This window comes from Heloderma suspectum, chromosome 3, assembly GCF_057233095.1.
Source record: "Heloderma suspectum isolate Gila_16-S chromosome 3, 16-S_ref, whole genome shotgun sequence".
Classification (NCBI taxonomy): Eukaryota; Metazoa; Chordata; class Lepidosauria; order Squamata; family Helodermatidae; genus Heloderma; species Heloderma suspectum.
Genome location: NC_139460.1, coordinates 186944500 through 186964011, shown reverse-complemented (window position 1 = coordinate 186964011; position 19512 = coordinate 186944500). Strand labels below are relative to the sequence as shown.

General features: G+C 45.6%; 1 protein-coding gene across 1 annotated transcript in view; it reads right to left on the bottom strand.

Moving 5' to 3' along the window:
- The window catches only part of LOC146350540 (neurotrypsin-like), a 99013-nt gene extending 83396 nt beyond the window's left edge, over positions 1-15617 (bottom strand). The window contains 4 exon segments of the mRNA XM_084845584.1: positions 1576-1699; positions 2646-2882; positions 5686-5731; positions 15228-15617. Of these exon segments, the coding sequence (XP_084701710.1) occupies positions 1576-1699; positions 2646-2882; positions 5686-5731; positions 15228-15617 (797 nt within the window).
- Positions 15618-19512: the final 3895 nt, after the last annotated feature.

Sequence of the window (19512 nt, the reverse complement as noted above, 5' to 3'; positions counted from 1 at the left end):
ACAAGATTTGGGGGTGGTTGGAGATGATTGCTTTTTGAGCTCCTATATGTGCACATTTGAACCATCAGCTCTTAAAATCAATAAAGCTCTGCATACCTACACATCTCCATTTTTTCGCTCCAGGTGGCTCCCGCCCACCCCCACGCAGCTTTGAATCAACAGGCTTTCCTCCCTCAAAGGAAGGTTACTTGCAGCAGAGGAGTTACTTCCAAGTAGATATGCAAACATCCTCCCTCCCATCCCTCTCTCTCTCCCTCCAGTGGTAGTGGCGCCTCTTAAGCCTGGCTGAAGTAATGCAAAGGTGTGCAACAACGCTCCTCTGGAAAGGCGATATTGTGAATGACTGAGCAGCAGCAGTGCTAATAATAATAAGAATGGTCCTGGTGGAATTAGGAATCATTTGGGGGCCATCACCTCTTAAAACCAACAAAAGGGAAGGCAGGGAGGGGAAGGGCATTGCAGGAATGAGTGTAAAACTACGATGCTGTTTGGAGATTTTTTTAAGGAAGGGAACCCAAAAGCAAACTGCTGACTTTCTCAGGAGGAAGCCTCATTGAAAAAAAATGTGATTTACTTCTGCATAGGAATAGTTACCCATGCTAGCTTGTTGTTCCTTGAGGCAAAGAAACTAAAAGAGAGAAAGGAGAGAACCAGCCCCATTCATATTTGAAGGTGTGCAGATAAGGAGAAGCGGAAGGTTAACTCCTTCCATTCCTTCCCAAGCTGTTTGAGGCTTGCTGTCCACCTCTCCGCCCCCTGCAGGCAGTGAACTGCAAAAGAAGAGTTACTTCCAAGTAGGGATGCGTAGTTTTAAAATGGCAGGCTTGAGGCTTGCTCTCCACCACTCCCACTCCCCAGTCCTGCTCTCAATGAATTTTATAACAACAGACAGAGGAATTCTCCCAACCACTCTGCTCCTGTACTTGGCAAAGTGCAATTTGAAGTTACTTCTACGTAGATATGGCTCTGCTCTCCCACCCCCCCGCCACTTTCTCTTCCACCAATCAGCGTTGCTCCAGCAGCCACAGCGAGGACAGTTCAGCTCATACAGATGCTGAAAGCACTTGAACGTGCCCGCAACAGGTTAATCTATCAGAAAATCAGTTTCAGAAACACTGGATTTTAGAGCTGTAGTGCGCTGGCTACAGAGAAGGGCAGGCATCATCTGACACTATCAGCCTTGGGGAGCAGTAGAACCAGTGTGAAAGCCCCATGTAGATCTGGCCTAGATGTCAAGGGAAAGGGTTCTGTCCTTGGTTTAAATCAAGGAAACACTGTGGTTTAAATCAAGGAAACAATGCAGGTTGAAAGGGTTAATTTGTACTGCAGCCCCAATCCAGGCTCCTCCTTCATGGTACTTTTTTTAAATGCAGGAGCTCTCATCATAGATCTCCCAACATCATATCTGGTTTGTCCCTTGTTAGGTTTGTTTAGGAACAAGTAAAATGCTTTTAAGTAAAATGATTGTCAATAACATTTAATGATATCAAGGAACTTCTAGTCTCCATCTCCAACTTCTAAAATAGTTATTTTGAGAAAGAGACAGTGCTTCCCCATCCCCTGATGCATTCCTACCTGAGTCCCAGCTGTCTGCAGACCACACTGGCATCCGAGTCTGTCCAGTGATCCCCACAGATAGTGCCCCATAGCCCGTTGATGTATAATTCCACCTTGCCACCCTCCATCAGTCTCACAGCACCTGTCAAAACAGAGGCCACAAGAATTGCAACAGCTGAATCTTCAAAAACCTGAGAATGTTTGAAGAAAAAGGAGAAAAGGAGTAAAACAAAATCTAATCTTTGCCCCCCTTGTGTTAGGAATGACCAAGGCAATTCTGCAGGAATGGGGGGAATTTACCATTGTCACTATGTTCTGCTCAACATTTGCTACCTGATATGGGGAGTGGAGTGTGAGGTAATCAGTGAACAGGAGAATGGGAAATAGAACAACTTTTATTTCAAATTTACCTATGGGTAGGTCATATTTTATTCATCTTCTATAAGAAGATATGTCTTTCTGTCAGTGCCATAGCTCCAGGGCTGTGAAACCTAAACACCTGAAACTTGGCATGCATACTAAAGGGACCCCAGTGATTTTTAAAATACATTAATTAATTTTAATCTGTCCATGTGCTTGAACCCTGCAATATTCTTCAGTCTTCAATCACTAAGTGGCAGACTTGCCTAACCACTGCATAACTTTGCAGTCAATACCATTTGAAGTCAGGGTGAGTAGTCCAAGAGTCAGAGTCATATGGTTGCCCCCTTTCCTTGCTGTGGGGCAGCCCCCACTTCAATGGAGTGGGCAGACCCCTCCCTCAGGCATGCATGGACCATTGGACCATCATTACACATTTTTGAGTTTAACATGTTGCTTGCCCTTGTTAAACTTGAAACCATAGGCTAGGAGAAGAAGGAGTATTGGTGCCCCTTATCTCAGATATCTCTGCCCTGATCTTTCTGTCTGGAAACTCTATTTTTAGCTCTTTTGAATTCTTATACAGGAGGCAAGCGCTTGTTCAAGTAAGTAGTTCCTTCTATCCTTTAACATTTCAAGTTTAAGCATTCCTAGCACATTATATCGAAACTTTTCCTTTACAGGATTCAGCACCAATAGCAGATGTAGCATTTCAATTTGGTACTTACCCTGGCTGCAGTCACAGTTGGCCCAACCAATTGCTCCAGAGGAAAGTTGATAAAAGCACCAAGGCATTGCCCCGCCATCTGGGTTCCTGCAGTAGTTGTGATTCCCTAACCCCTGGTTCGGATACTGCTGAATGTAATCAGGAAAGTCTGACCAGTTTAAGCACGCCAATCCAGACTTTGTCACAGCCAGTGACCCATTATAATATCCGAAGGACTCCATCTCACATGCACCAGATGCTGGAAGCAGAAGATTTAAGTTTAGGCTGCTGTCATGACCAGCTTGGAAAGAATTACTGGGTGCGTGTCAACTTTTGGTCTGCTCCTCAACTGCAGGTAGTGCTGAGCCAATAAATGCTCTCCCCTTTTGTGGCCTGCAAAGTTGATAAAAGCAGCATTCCTTCAACGCATCATAATGTAGCATAATTCCAGAAGCATTGTTGGGGAGGGGGAATGGAGCCCCTACGGGACAGTAGCATTGTTCCAAGCTATGTTCCAGAGCCACCATCGGGGAAAGGGGAGTGGCACAACCCACCCCCCTCCACAGGCCACTGATTTTTTTCGAACAATGCCTCTAGAATGACACTAGCTCATGATGCAGCATTGTTCCAAGTGAGGCATTGTGGGGGGATGTGGCAGCTGCCTGGCCAAACCATTTAAGCAAGAAGAGAAAAAAGAAAAAAATATTGTTGCCACTTTTCCTGGTAACCCCCCAGATTTTTAGATATTCTCCTTCCCTTTCACCCCCTTGATTTTCATAGAAAAGGTTCAATTTTGAACATTCACCTTATTGTTATCTGTAGGGCTGTGTATATTTCTTTCAAACTCTTCAGAGTTATGCACCATGAAAAGCTAAATTCTCTGACTTGTATAAATTCTGCAGATGTGTATTTTAAATAATATGTGCATAATAGCAAGGGGCAATGCAGGGCACTGAAGCCTGACCACTGGAAATCTTACGAAATTCTCCACTCTGGCTCAGAGATTTCAACAGCCATTCTTCTAACACTTTTAGGCCTTCACTAAGGGAATGGGCCACCACTTACTAGTAGCATCCAGGCTTTCTATGCAGAAAATTCCAGGTTCAGTTCCTGATGTTTCTAGTTAAAAGGAACAGGCCTCTTCCTGAGATCTTGGAGAACTGCTGCTGGTCAGAGTAGACAGTAGTGGGCTAGATGGAGCAATGATTCAACTTGGTATAAGAGAGACCCATATTCACCATCACAACTTAAGGACTAAAGGAAGCTTCATTTGAAGAATGGAAGCAGACATTTCAGGATGTTGAATTTTGCACCCAATTCCAAATACTGTGCTTGGGCAAATCACAAAATACACAAAGCACTGATAATAGGCTGATAACATAGAGGGCTATAACATAGAATCATAGAATAGTAGGGTTGGAAGGGGCCTACAAGACCATTGAGTCCAACCCCCTGCTCAATGCAGGAATCCAAGTCAAAGCATCCCTGACAAGTGGCTGTCCAGCCTCATCTTGAATGCCTCTAGTGTGAGAGAGCCCACCACCTCCCTAGGTAATTGGTTCCACTGTCGTATTGCTCTAACAGTCAGGAAGTTTTTCCAGATGTTCAGCTGGAATCTGGCTTCCTGTAACTTGAGCCCATTATTCCGTGTCCAGCACTCTAGGATGATTGAGAAGAGATCCTGGCCTTCCTCTCTGTGACAACCTTTCAAGTACTTGAAGAGCGCTATCCTGTCTTCCCTCAGTCTTCTCTTCTCAAGGCTAAACATGCCCAGTTCTTTCAGTCTCTCCTCATAGGGCTTTGTTTCCAGACCCCTGATCATCTTTGTTGCCCTCCTCTGAACCCTCTCTCCAGTTTGTCTGCATCCTTCTTAAAGTGTGGTGCCCAGAACTGGACACAGTACTCCAGATGAGGCCTAACCAGTCCTGAGTAGAGGGGAGCTAGTACTTCATGGGATTTGCAAGCTATACTTCTATGAATGCAGCCCAAAACAGCATTTGCCTTTTTTGCAGCCAGATCACATTGTTGGCTCATATTCAGCATGTGATCTACAACAATTCCAAGATTCCATTTATGCTTTGCTCTGTTTATTTTAACCCAGATGATCTCGATGGTGCTACCAAGCTCATCCTCCTGTATTTCTGTGCAGAGATATGTAACATAATTACAGAGGCATCTATGTGAGTTGTGGGGGAGATCAAGATGGCAATATCAGGGGGTTTGGTGGAGAGCAAACAAGCAATAAAGAATATGGAAAACAAATTTAGAAACAGAAACAAAGTGAGCAAAGCAGTAGTTTTTACTGGGTTTGTTGCTGCAGCAAGGAATATGATTGAGAAGTGAAGATCCATAACAAAATGTTGCAGTATGTCTGCAATCCTGAATTGGAGTGGTCCTGTTCAGGTCTCCAGCCATCCTAAAACAGGAGCCTTGTAGTGCTGTTTGGAACTTGCACTTGGAGGCGGCTGTAGGGGGTGAGATTTCAGGAAGCAGAAAGGGGAAAATAAAATGTTTTTCTTTCCCACCCTCCTGAAACCTTCCATGACTGTGCTATATAAAGCTAAAGGGCTCGTGGTCAGGACTACTTCACAGCCCCAAATTTGAGCACTTTGTTGCTATATAGTAATTGGGGAGCAGGGATGAGGTTTTGGGAGTTTGGATAGAAAAAAAGTTATCCTTGTTCATTTCCTTCCTCCATAAATCTCTTGATACAGTACAGCAGTACAGGGTAGGGAGTCCTTTAATGTTATGGTGCACACACTCCATAAGCTGTTAAGCATTCTGACATTCCTACTTCCCCCTTTTTTTAACTGACACCCTCAATATTCTGTAGGTCCTGGAAATTACTAAGCATAGGGCCGTGTTGGGCCATTTTGATTTTTTTTCATTTAATTTGCAAACAAATATACTTCTGCATATGTGGGGAATCCCCCACATATGCAGAAACCACACCTTACTTTTGGGTGGCCCTACTTTGCTTCCAAATTGACAGGCATGGGACCATCCCAATTCAGTGTTAGAAGGAATAATGACACCTACATTAAATACCTCCATATTCTTACCTGCATTCTGCCAATGATTCTGACTGGGCTGCGATGCTAAGAAAGCCTGGGATGGTGGGGAGGAAGGAAGAGCAAAAACAGAGAAATTATCGTCCCATAAAATAAACATGAATTTTATCCTTAAAGCCAAGAAGCCCATAACAGTCCAATGGAGAAACACCTACTTTTCCATGCCCTCCCCCTCACTGCCATGTGTTGCTGTTTCTTTCCACCATTTACACCTCTGCCCATGAGCAACGAGATGAATAATTGCCGGGCTGCAGGAGCTTTGCTCACTAGTCAAAAGCATGTGCTGTTGGAAAGCTAATTATCCATTCTTGGTACTTATGTAAGTGCTCTGGGAACAGGTGGGAAGAGGAAAAGGCTGTGGCACTGAGCGGATGGTCGGCAGTGGGGAAGGAAGAGGAGGCTACAGAAAAAAGCTGCAGAAGGTGACTGAGGGTGTCTCTACATTAGCAAAAACCCACATCCATACCAGGGCTTTCTGCTTTCGGTTTCTTTGTAGGATTAGGAGGGGCTCCTTTACATGGCAGACACGTAGTTTGAATTGAGGGAGTGCCTCCCTCCCTCCTTGGCATGTGTGCAAAGGAGCAGGCGGGGAGGAGTCTTGTTTTTGTAGCTTAATTTGTGCTGGACTGTTTCCTCGCAGCACCCAGGAAAGCTATGACTTACTACTGAGTAGACATAAGATCACGTTGTAAGTCTGCAACCCTTGGCACACTTACTTGGGAGTAAGCCCCATTGAACTTAATGGGGTGCTCCGAATCAACAGGGGATGTTGATTCTGAGCTTGGGGGGCGGGGGGGGGGATCAGATCTATCTATTTGTTGCAGGAAAGCATTTTGCCCTCCCTCAAATCGAGACATGTGCTCAAGCATTTACATGGCAGACGTGGTTTGAATCGAGAAAAGTCCTTCCTTGGCAAGTTCATAGTGCTACACCAGCATTTCACATTGCCAATTCCCGTGTTGTTGTTTTTAAATATTCCAGCTTATCTCCAATCTTTTTGAAAGTGGGATAAATGGGAAAGGGTGCGGGAGAAGTCCTGGAGGTTGATGACATCCTTTAAAGGACCTGCAAACATCCGTGAGTGGCCAGTCACTAGTGTGCAATAAATCTCTACAGGTTGTGTAGAGACAACCTGAAAGAGTAATTGTACCTGTGTAGCAGCCATATCGGGGGTCAGACTAAGTAGCCTCATGCAGTCTCATGCTTCATGTTCTTGCTGAGCTCTTTCTCCCTTGAATATATTGTTGTAAGCTGACGAGACACAGGAATTCCTTATCTTGTCAAAGGTCATACAATTGTATATCTTGTTCTCTGCTGTTCCCTTCTGTTCTCTCCTTATCATGGCTACCCTATAACCCAGTTCTTGTATTATAAACAATGGTGCTAGGAGAAGAAATGTTGAGGACTGCAACCCCATATGGGAGGGGGAGGGGGAGCCGTTTCATATGTGTCACAATGTCTATAAAAACAATGTGCTGATGTATTTCGGGGCTTCTGGCTCTTTGGAAATGATTCCAGCCTTAAGCCCGCGCGTTAAATAAAGAATCTCTTTTTCCTTTACTCCGTGGTCTCTCTGACTCTGGGTTATGCAACACCTGTCACAGAGCAATTAATGTTCCTCCACAACACAACACTTGTTTCTGTGTGTCAGTAGGAAACATTCACTCTCCGTTGTTTTTAGAGAAAATGGATCCTGAGAGAGGGCACCTCCCTGTTACAGTGGTACTCCATTTAAGGCACAGTCCTATGCATGTTTAGACAGAGAAAAGTCCTATGACTCCCTGCATTCCCCAGCCAGCCATGCTATTTTAGACAGTCTTTTTTCTGTCTAAACATGCATAGGATTGCACCCTCAGAGTTCTAAATGCTTCTAAGAAGATTTTCCTTCCACTAAACCCCAAAACACCTGCTAGATTCCTTCTCAAAAGTCCAGCCAGTTTGTGGGTGTGTGCGTGCATATGCCCACACACCAGCCTAGTATGGGGAAAGGCTATATAACAATTTGTTTCATGTAATGGCAACTGTGCATTGACACACACAGATTATATACTTAATGTGGTCTAGACAAGTGAGATGGATGAAGTCCTGATTTTATCCCCAAAGGTTGTTCACCTCTGTGAAAGTAGCCCTGAGTTTCTATCAGGGCCTTGAGTTGTAGCTGGCACCTAGCGGTGCCATGTGTTCCACCTCACATCACACAATCATACCTTATTTTAGATGTATTATACTAGGGGTACTACTGGCCAACCAGAAGTTCCCTTTCCCTCTCTCTTTTAAAGAATAGCACAAGTAGTCTGCAGGTGCACCTCACCCTGTTCTTCAGCTACAGTGGACCAGCCACATGACCTCCTGCCTCTTTGCTAAAATTAGGAGAACTCCAGCTGAAGAACTCAGACTGGGAGACTGCAGCCACATTCGAACTGATGAAGCCATGTCTCCAGAATATCTCTATGCATGTTGGAAGCCTAGGTTGCACTGCACCCCACCTAGAAGAAAGCTGCTGTATTGCCCCTGCAGTAGGCTTCAAACTCTTAATTTAGAGGTGCCAAGATAATGATAAGCCAGATACAGGTTTGCTTACAAGGAGATACTTTATTACGTACCATCAGCACACAGGCATACCCAATGGTTGAATCAGACAGCTTCTCTGAACCCAGGACCATGGGGTAAAATGGGTCTTATACCATACATGTTAGCAGTGAGGCAGCATGATAGCAGCAAGCGCCCACTAGCGTTCATTCTCAGCATAGACTAGCAGTGCTTGGTTCTCAGCACAGTCACCTGCAGCTTGGCATAAACATAGCCTCACTTCCCAGGCGCATCCTGATAAGATGTGCTTGAGGCTTCCTTATTGCTCTTTGACTCATCCTGGTAAATCAAGAGAACTGTTAGGTAAAACAGCAGCCTTCTGAACCAAAGCCAGAGAGCATTATGGGGCATCTAAGCCCCTCTAAAACTACTAATAGCTTGGTTCAGGCCTGAGGCCTTGTATTCCACCCCCACCCCCCAGATGATCAAAGGGTGATTAAATCTTCACGTCACAATCTCTTCTTACCCAGAGGGCCGGATCTTCTTTGCCCTGCCATTTGATCATTAGGGGGTTGATATCTACTTGAATGTATACTTTAAAATGTGACAGCCATATGAGCAAGCACACAAAGCTATAAAACTACTAATAACAGTCAAAATTACTGCAACCACTTGCTTCTACCCCCCCACCCCCGATTCCTTGAAACCAGTCTGAAATCAGGTTGAAGGGGGACCACCCTTCTAGGTGATGTATCTTCTCACTTTGCGCATACAAAGCCTTTACACTGTGATTTATCACACTCTGCTTGTCAGGAATGTATATGCCGCATTCCTGCTGGAACATAGCACAAACACTGCCTTGGGCCGCTGTAATCATGACTAAGGCCAGGCAGTTCTGCAAAACAGCCGTTCTCATGCTTGTCATCTCTGTCTTAATGGCTTCTAGTGCCTCAGCAGTGTTGTTCAATTGCTCTTCCAAAAATATTCACTTTGTACATTATTGTGGTTACTCCACCCACAGGTAATAAGCTCCAGGCATAATCAGCTAAACTGAAGATGTCTCGTTGCCATCTCACCTTCCAAGCCCTGTAATTACCTACTGCAGGGCTCTTTAAGGTATTCACAAACTTATAGGAACCCTACAGCAGTCCCAGGGAGCATTTTCCAATCCACCCTGGGGGCAGCCATGGCCACGCTTTTTCTCTACAGATCCAATAACTACTATTAGGGGCGGCCCAGTTAATGCTAGGGCGCTCTTTCCAATTTGTGCACACCCACCCTTAGGCATTGCCGCCAGGGCGTGCCTGTATGGTCTGGCACTCCCTCTTTTTCTTTCTCCTGGCCTTTCTCTTTGTCCTCTTCTTTTCCCTTCACTTGTTCTTTGTAATCCTTTTCCTTGCCTCCCTCCCTTTGCCTTTCCCCCTTCTTTGTCAAGATCCTTTGCCTTGTCTCTTTCTATGTCTGCCACTTTCTCCTTCTCTCTGTCTCTCTCTTTCTGTCTCTACCCCTGTCTTTGTCTTTGTTCCTGTCTCGATCCTTCTCTTTTTTTTCCATGGATTTGTTTGCCTTCTGCGTGTTAACTCTGAAGGCTCTGTCCTGGGTGGCACTAAAATCAAACCATTGGGAACCACACTCAGTGTCATTCAGAGTTGCAACTGACAGTAAAGACATCTGCAAATATCACATAGTATTTAAGAAATCAGAAAATGCAGACAACAAACTTTCACTGAAATTTAACACTATGACTGGAAAACACCTCTTGCATGATGAGGCACGATGGACCAAATCTAGCAATTATACTGCTCTTCCAGGTTACATGGTCAGGGCCCATCAAGATCAAGGGGAGGGCATACTCACAAATACAAAGAGTTCTAGGCCACTGCTCCACGCTGCATGAGTTCTGGCAGAGGGAAGTCCAAAAGTCATAGATCAAACTCAGCCTGCCGTACACTGAGCTGACTACAAGCACAGACACACAATCCACAGCAATGAGAGTTCAAGTCTATGAAAAGCATCACGGTACATTCCATGGCAATTCTTTAACAATCCAAAGTTCCAGTCCATGTGCAGTTGTTGTTGTTGTTCAGTCGTTCAGTCATGTCCAACTCTTCATGACCCCTGGACCATAGCACGCCAGGCCTTCCTGTCCTCCGCTCTCTCCCGGAGTGTGCTCAAGTTCATATTCATTGCATCAGTGATGCTATCTAGCTATCTTATCCTCTGCCGTCCCCTTCTCCTTTTGCCTTCAATCTTTCCCAGCATCAGGGTCTTTTCCAGTGACTTTTCTCTTCGCATTAGGTGGCCAAAATATTTGAGCTTCATCTTCAGTATCTGTCCTTCCAATGAGCAGTCAGGGTTGATTTCCTTTAGGATGGACTGATTTGACCTCCTCACAGTCCAGGGGACTCATAGGAGTCTTCTCCAGCACCACAGTTCGAAAGCATCAATTCTTCGGCGCTCAGCCTTCCTCACAGTCCAGCTCTCACAGCCATACATTACTACTGGGAAAACCATAGCTCTGATTATACGAACCTTTGTCGGCAAGGTGATGTCTCTGTTTCTTACTATGCTATCTAGGTTTGCCATAGCTTTCCTCCCAAGGAGCAAGCGTCTTTTAATTTCATGGCTACAGTCACCGTCTGCGGTGATCTTGGAGCCCAAGAAAATAAAATCTGTCACTGCTTCCATTTCTTCCCCTTCTATATGCCAGGAAGTGATGGGGCCAGATGCCATGATATTTGTTTTTTTAATGTTGAGTTTCAAACCAGCTTTTGCACTTTCCACTTTCACCCTCAACAAGAGGCTCTTTAGATCTTCTTCGCTTTCTGCCATTAGGGTGGTATTGTCTGCGTATCTGAGGTTGTTGATAATTCTCTCGGCAATCTTAATTCCGACCTGTGATTCATCCAACCCGGCGTTTCTCATGATGTACTCTGCATATAAGTTAAATAAGCAGGGCGACAATATACAGCCTTGTCGTACTCCTCCCAATTTTGAACCAATCGGTCGTTCCAAGTCTGGTTCTTACTGTTGCTTCTTGACCCTCATACAGGTTTCTCAGGAGACAGGTAAGGTGGTCTGGTACGCCCATCTCTTTCAGAATTTGCCACAGTTTGTTGTGATCCGCACAATCAAAGGCTTTAGCGTAGTCAATGAAGCAGAAATAGACGTTTTTCTGGAATTCTCTTGCTTTCTCCATGATCCAGCGAATGTTGGCGATTTGATCTCTAGTTCCTCTGCCTCTTCGAAACCCAGCTTGTACTTCCGGTAGTTCTCGGTTCGCATACTGCTGAAGCCTAGCTTGTAGGATTTTGAGCATCACCTTGCTGGCATATGAAATGAGCGCAATTGTACGGTAGTTTGAACACTCTTTGGCATTGCCTTTCTTTGGAATTGGAATGTAAACTGACCTTTTCCAGTCTTGTGGCCACTGTTGAGTGTTCCAGATTTGTTGACATATTGAATGCAGCACTTTAACAGCATCATATTTTAGGATTTTAAATAGCTCAGCTGGAAGACTGTCATCTCCACTAGCTTTGTTGTTAGTAATGCTTCCTAAGGCCCACTTGAGTTCACTCTCTAGGATGTCCATCTCAAGTTCAGTGACCGCACTATCATGGCTATCAGGGACATTCAGATCTTTCCTGTATAGTTCTTCTGTGTATTCTTTATACCTCTTCTTAATCTCATCTGCTTCTGTTAGGTCCCCGCCTTCTTTGTACTTTATCATGCCCATCTATGCACAAAACGTTCCCTTGAGATCTCCAATTTTCTTGAAAAGATCTCTAGTCTTTCCCATTCTATCGTTTTCCTCGATTTCTTTGCATTGTTCATTTAAGAAGGCCTTCTTGTGTCTCCTTGCTATTCTCTGGAACTCTGCATTCAGTTGGATATATCTTCCCCTTTCTCCCTTGCTTTTCGCTTCCCTTCTTTCCTCAGCTACTTGTAAAGCCTCATCAGACAGCCAGTTTGCTTTCTTGCATTTCTTTTTCTTTGGGATGGATTTAATTGCTGCCTCCTGAACAATGTTACGGACCTCTGTCCATAGTTCCTCAGGCACTCTGTCTATCAGGTCTAATCCCTTAAATATATTCCTCACTTCCACTGTATATTCATAAGGGATATGAGTTAGGTCATACCTGAATGGTTTAGTGGTTTTTCCTATGTTCTTCAGTTTAAGCCTAAATTTTGCAATAAGAAGCTCATGGGCTGAGCTGCAGTCAGCTCCAGGTCTTGTTTTTACTGACTGCGTAAAGCTTATCCATCTTTGGCTGCAAAAGACATAATCAATCTGATTTCAGTATTGACCATCTGGTGATGTCCATGTGTAGAGTCGCCTCTTGTGCTGTTGGAAAAGAGTGTTTGCTATGAGCAGCGTGTTCTCTTGGCAAAACTCTATTAGCCTTTGTCCTGCTTCATTTTGTACACCAAGGCCATGCTTGGCTGTTATCCCGGTTATTTCTTGACTTCCTACGTTAGCATTCCAATCCCCTATGATGAAGGGGACATCTTTTTTTGGTGTTAGTTCTAGAAGGTGTTGTAGGTCTTCATAGAACCGATCAACCTCAGCTTCTTCGGCCTCAGTGGCTGGGGCATAGACTTGAATTACTGTGATGTTGAATGGTTTGCCTTCGATTCGTACTGAGATCATTCTATTGTTTTTGAGATTGTACCCCAGTACTGCTTTTCCCACCCTATTATTGACTATGAGTGCTACTCCATTTCTTCTAAGGGATTCTTGCCCACAGTAGTAGATATAATGGTCACCTGAATTAAATTCACCCATGCCTGTCCATTTTAGTTCGCTGATTCCCAAGATGTCGATGTTCAATCTTGCCATCTCATGTTTGACCACCTCCAGCTAGCCTTGATTCATTGATCTGACATTCCAGGTTCCTAAACAATATTGTTCTTTACAGCATCTGACTTTCTTTTCACCACCAGACACATCCACAGCTGAGTGTCCTTTTGGCTTTGGCCGAGCCGCTTCACTCTTTCTGGCACTACTTGGAAATACCCTCTGCTCTTCCCCAGTAGTATATCGAACACCTTCCGACCTGAGGGGCTCATCTTCCGGTGTCGTATCTTTTAGCCTTGTGATACGTTCCATGGGGTTTTCTTGGCAAGAATACTGGAATGGGTTGCCATTTCCTTCTCCAGTGGACCACATTTTGTCAGAACTCTCCGCCATGACCTGTCTGTCTTGGGTGGCCCTGCACGGCATAGCTTATGGCTTCACTGAGTTATGCAAGCCCCTTTGCTACAACAAAAGTGCCTCTCAAAAGCCCAGACGATGATGGATCCAAACAGAGAAGTCTTCGGGTAATGAAGATGAGATGTTTCTAGCAAAGGCTCCCCACCTCTGCATCAGCTCAAAAGGGAAGATGTGACTGTAACCCATTCCTGATCCTCCAAGAGACAAGGGCCTTTAGCCTTTTAGCAAGGCTTCTGTCTAAACAGAGCAGCACTGCTCAGCTTTCTAGCCATGACGCTTTAACCTGGGCAACCTTTCTGTAAATCCCACTCTGACTCTGTCAGGGTCTCACAGACATCTTCCAGCCTCCCTGCCCGCCAAGGATAAACCAGTGGCGGAAAGGGAGTTGAGTGATTCCCCCATGCTCCACTCTGAGAACACTGACAGAGATAAGCACACATAGACTTTGACATTCTAAAAACTGAATAGGACTAAACTCTTCCAGGCTACTTCTAATCAAATCTTGGCTATAACTTACAGGACCTACAGTATTACTGAAGCTGGGCCTTGACATAGACATTGCCAGTGCTTCTGAGCTTTCAATGGGTCTAATTGGAGATCTATATTTAAGCTATTTCAAACACATTGGAAACAACAAAACCATTCTCTTTTGCAAGGAGAGAAGGAGAGATAATCGGCTATGATCCCTTCCCCCTCTGCAAAAGTGAACTTACAGTTACAGGGCAGTTTTGAACTGCCAGGCTCTTAACAGCCAGGGAACAACAATTGAACTTTTCAATGCTTCTCACACAAGGACTATGGAAACTGAGGCTTGAGTGTGTGTGTGGGGGGGACTCTTGGGGCTACCTATCACTAGGTAGGCTAGCCAGGGATTCACAACATGACACCCCCCGTTCTTCTCCCTCAACCTGGCACACAGAAACAAAGTGCTGAAACTCAGGACGCTGCAGGGAGATGGGGGTCACCTTATACTTGCATTCTTTATGCAGCCATCAATCTTCTTTGGGAGGCAGCAGGGTGATTTGCAGGACTTGAAAGTAAAGCTTCACAATTTGTTTGTATTTGTAAATTCCCGGTTCAACACAAAACACAACGAGGTACAGGGCAACTGAATCTTTGCCTTGTCAGGGGCGACAAATGACTCAAATCAGTTTTTTCCACTGGGGTCTCAAAAAGGAAAACAGTCTTAGTTTGCAGTTGTAACATCACTTACAGCTTCAGCCAGCCAGCTGTGCAGATCTTGGTGTTTTTGAAGACAGCTACTATGATATCTTCTTTTTCTCTCAATCAGGTTGGGTCTCCCAGCTTACACAATTTGTTGCAGCTTGCAGGAACATGGTAGTAACATTTTGGCTTGGCCAGGAACATGCTGCCCAGTTTCTCGATCTCTTCAGCGACATGCTCAGGCAGTCCAACACTGGACACTCAAATCAGTGAGATTTCTTTATTGCAGGGACTCCCATGGCAAAAGCTTAATGGTTACACTCTTCAGAAATCATATAGCTGATCTTCAATGTTGTATCTCCACTCCATTCTTCCTTGGGAATGTCCTCTGGCACACTTTCCACTCTAAGAGGGGTCTAGCCCATGCCCTGGGGGCACTAATTCTTCACCATTACTCCGTTCTGCATCTTATCTTCTGGGTCTTCATTTTCAGTTCCCAATTCTTAGGGATTTCATCCCAATCAGGCGAGGTGATGATGTTGCACACTTCGGAATGCTGTGGGCACTTCTTCCGAGCTCGGCGTAACAGGTTAACGGCTACTTCTTCAGCTTTACGTTCCCATACCTCGTTGGAGGCCAGGCTGTCTTGCAACATTTCTTTAATTAACAGCCTGAAATCTTGCTCTTTTCTTAGCTTGTCCTCGAGCTTTTCTGCTGTTTCCTCTCTCCGTTCTGTCTCCTTCTGCCTGACAGTTTGCAGTGCTGTCAGCACAAGCCATGCCAGAGTTCCTGCATTCTGCACCTCCTTAGCTGACAACTTTTCCAGCTGCAGAGATTCCAATGCTGTTTCCAGAGCCACTGGTGTGCAGTCCTGCTTGGCCTCTGGGCATGCTCCCAGTCTGCTCAGGACTAGCGATGGCTGTGCGGCCAGACCCCACAGCTCCAACTGTGGCCAGCCCGGGAGTCGGTTTAACACGCCGACAACCGCATCCTCCTTCCCTTGGAATCTGAACATAGCAGTATTCTTGGCACCTTGCTTGCTGTGCCAGTTGTACTGCCCCTGCAGTAGGCTTCGAACTCTTAATTTAGAGGTGCCAAGATAGTGATAAGCCAGATCCAGGTTTGCTTACAAGGAGATACTTTATTGCGTACAATCAGCACACAGGCGTACCCAATAGTTGAATCAGACAGCTTCTCTGAACCCAAAGCCATGGGGTAAAATGGGTCTTATACCATACATGTTAGCAGTGAGGCAGCATGATAGCAGCAAGTGCCTACTAGCGTTCATTCTCAGCATAGACCAGCAGTGCTTGGTTCTCAGCACAGCCACCTGCAGCTTGGCATAAACTAGGGATGTACGAAAGTCACTTACCTTTTCGCAGCTTGGCTTCGCGGTGGGGGGGAGGCGCTTCACTTTCCCCCCCGAAGTTCAGGCGAAGGGGGGGAGGCTTCCCGCCTCGCCCGGCCGAAATTCAGGCCAGGGAGAAGCGCCCTGTCTCCCTGGCCACGAAACAAAAAGTAAAAAAAAAAAAAGACCCCATGATAGGCTACGTGACGATTTACGTAGCCTATCACGGCTAGATTTCTAAAGTCAGCCATGATAGGCTACGTAAATCGTCACGTAGCCTATCACGGGTGACTTTGAAAAAAAAAAAAAGCGCGTACGCAAATGGCGGCGGCCCATGGGCGCCGCCATTTGCGTTCCTTATTTTGGCACGTCTAGTCTACGTAAAGATTTACGTAGACTACGGCAAAAATAAGGGCAACGCAAATAGTGTTTTGTTTTGTTTTTTACTTTAGTGTTGTTGTTTTTTGCAATGGCGGCGGCAGCAGCCGGTCAGGGGACAGGCCGCCGCCCCTGCCAGCGATGAACCGCCGCCGGGACCCGCCACCGGGAGGGACATTCGCCAAAGGTAAGTCCCGTACCGGGGGGGGGTGGCGGAGAATTTCACCGCCGATTTCGGGGGGCCGAATGCGTTGGCGCTCGGCCCCCCAAAGATTCGGGGAGAAATTCTCCGCCATCCCTAGCATAAACATAGCCTCACTTTCCAGGTGCATCCTGATAAGATGTGCTCGAGGCTGCCTTATTGCTCTTTGACTCATCCTGGTAAATCAAGAGGCCTGTTAGGTAAAACAGCAGCCTTCTGAACCAAAGCCAGAGAGCATTATGGGGCATCTAAGCCCCTGTAAAACTACTAATAGCTTGGTTCAGGCCTGAGGCCTTACAGCTGCTCTGGCCCACCATTCTCTTCCTCCACAACTGTCAGAGTGCAATTCTATACTCTTCATCATTTCCCAGATGGAAATAGGGACATACTTTTAGCACCTCTATTATCATACCAAGGATTACTGCCAAGCACTCCCCACAGTATAAATGGTGGGGGGATCTAATCCACATTCTGTATTTGTTCATTCTCCATTGTGGTTTGTCCTTCACTGATTTAAAAGCTGAGAGGGCGATTGTTCTTGGGGTTCAAAGTTATACTAGACTTAGGACTTACTGTCTCTGAAAGTACCAATTCAGGGTTTCCTAGCTCAAGGCTCCACTGACTTGCCGTACAATATGTTTTGAAGAGTTCAAAATATTCCTCAACAGTTGTAATGTGTGAAATGGCAGGGTACCTCAGTGTTCATGTGCAGGCATTTCTACACACATGCAATAGAGGACAAAATGTATCCATTTCCTCCTCAGAGAATTAACTTCTAGAGAACCTGGGAAGAAGGCTGAACCATGAAGAACGATAATTCTAGGAAAGCTGCAAATCATACTCACAATATTTTAGCAAGACATTGCCTGAAGGCAAAAAAGGGGACAAAATAAGAACAGTGATCATCAAGCACTGGGGTCCCCAATATGGTGCCCATGGATACCAATGTGCCTGGTTATGTGCCAATATGGTACCATGGATACTCCCTGCCCCTGTTGATTTTTTTTTAAGAGTTAGCTTTTTTTTAATGTTTTAACTGGGAGGCTAGTGTGCTGCAAAGTCAACCAACACTGTCAGTATTTCCAAGAAGCCTCTGGGCCCCACACGGGACCAAGAGGCATTCTTAGAAAATAAAATGGCAGCACATTGTTCTGAAGCATGCCATGTCATCTAAAAACATAAAAAATAAACAGTAACCTGAGGGTTTTAAGGAATATCCTGGGGGACTAGAGGGGGTGGTGGGGAATAAGGGAGATGTTTTGCCTGTGCTCTGTGTGTGTGTGTGTGTGTGTGTGTATGTGTGTGTTTCTTTTAGCCTCATCAGTTTGCCTTCTGAGTATATTGTGATTGGTCACACCCTCATAGCAGCCATTTTGTGACAGCACCCACAATATTGCCCTAAAATTCCAAATGTGCCCACTAGCCCAAAAAGGTCAGGGACCCTTTGTCTAACAATATGGACCAAAAATTAAGGGCTATCCATGGTAAATAAGGTCAGTTGGAGCTTATGTAATTCCCATTCATGTTAATAATCTTGGCTGCTGGGTGGAACCTCAAACAAAGCCCACACATAGGCAGGGTACATTTTATTTGGTTGGGGACCTGGTCCAGGCTTCAAACCCATTACTATGAAGAAAAAACTGAGGCTAAATTGTAGAACATGCTTCAAGTTATGTATTCAAATTTATTTCCCTGTGCCTAGATGGGATGGCAAGATCTTGTGAGGTTTGCTGGAGCCAATCAGAGGCAATGTTAAAACACCACAAGCAACATTCTTGCCATGACATGACCACAGAGTGCAATGGGGCAAGGAAGGCCAGTATTGCAGAACCTCAGAGAGTTCCAAGTGACCTTCCCCTTGGAATCCGGGCTGAACTGATAACTTCTATCCTTCCCAAGTTAGATTTCCCCTCCCAGGTTCTGCCTCATCTCTGAAGAGTGGAAGGAATTAAGGGGACAATCCTCTGACCTGGAGCCTAGCATTCTGCCTTCTCTCCATTAGTTCTCTCCAGGCTTGCTGCTGGCAGACATTGGGTGCATGGGTTCCTTGGTATGGAGGGGGCTGTTTCCTAGAAGAGGTGCAGACTCAGGAGTTCCTGTCTCTGGAAGTCCCAGTTGGGGGCACGGGCTGACAGGCTCTGACTCAGGCCCAGGTGCTGCTGGTCCAACTGACCTGGCTGGCTTCTCGGTCTGGTTGGAGTTATGGTCCAAGCTGCTCCTCAGGGTGGATGTCATGACAATTCTGAACAGTGAGGTGCTGGCCCAGGTTCTCTTCTGGAACACCCACAGCTTGTATAGGAAATTGGGCCTTGCAGTTTGAGAAACAGGGGGATGTGTGCCTCCCTATAAAACATAGTTTCTCAAGAACTAAAAGTTGTAGAGTTCTTTGGTTTCTCCTGGCATTTCCTTTACACAGCCAGGAGGAGCCAAGGTGTGGCATCTAACTGGCTGCAGAAGGAGGGATAAGAACTATAATAATCAGGAACAATTTGATTCCAGGGACAGTGAGAGCTGGCACTGAGGACAGGATTTACAGGCTCCAAAACATACAGTATGTGGGTAAATGTGTGAGGCCTTTGACTCCAGAGAGCATAGAAGCACTGACACTGGATCCCAGGGACAGGGAACCCTGTCAGAAGGCGTTTTCACTCATGTATAGTATGTTGTTGTTTATTCGGTCAGTCACTTCCGACTCCTTGTGACTTCATGGACCAGCCCACGCCAGAGCTTCCTGTTGGCCGTCACCACCCCCCGCTCCCTCAAGGTCAAGTCTGTCACCTCCAGAATATCATCCATCCATCTTGTCATTCATCGTCTTCATTGCCCTCCTCTGAACCCTCTCCAGTTTGTCTGCATCCTTCTTAAAGTGTGGTGCCCAGAACTGGACACAGTACTCCAGATGGGGCCTAACCAGTGCTGAGTAGAGGGGAACTAGTGCTTGCCGGGATTTGGAAGCTATGCTTCTATGAATGCAGCCCAAAA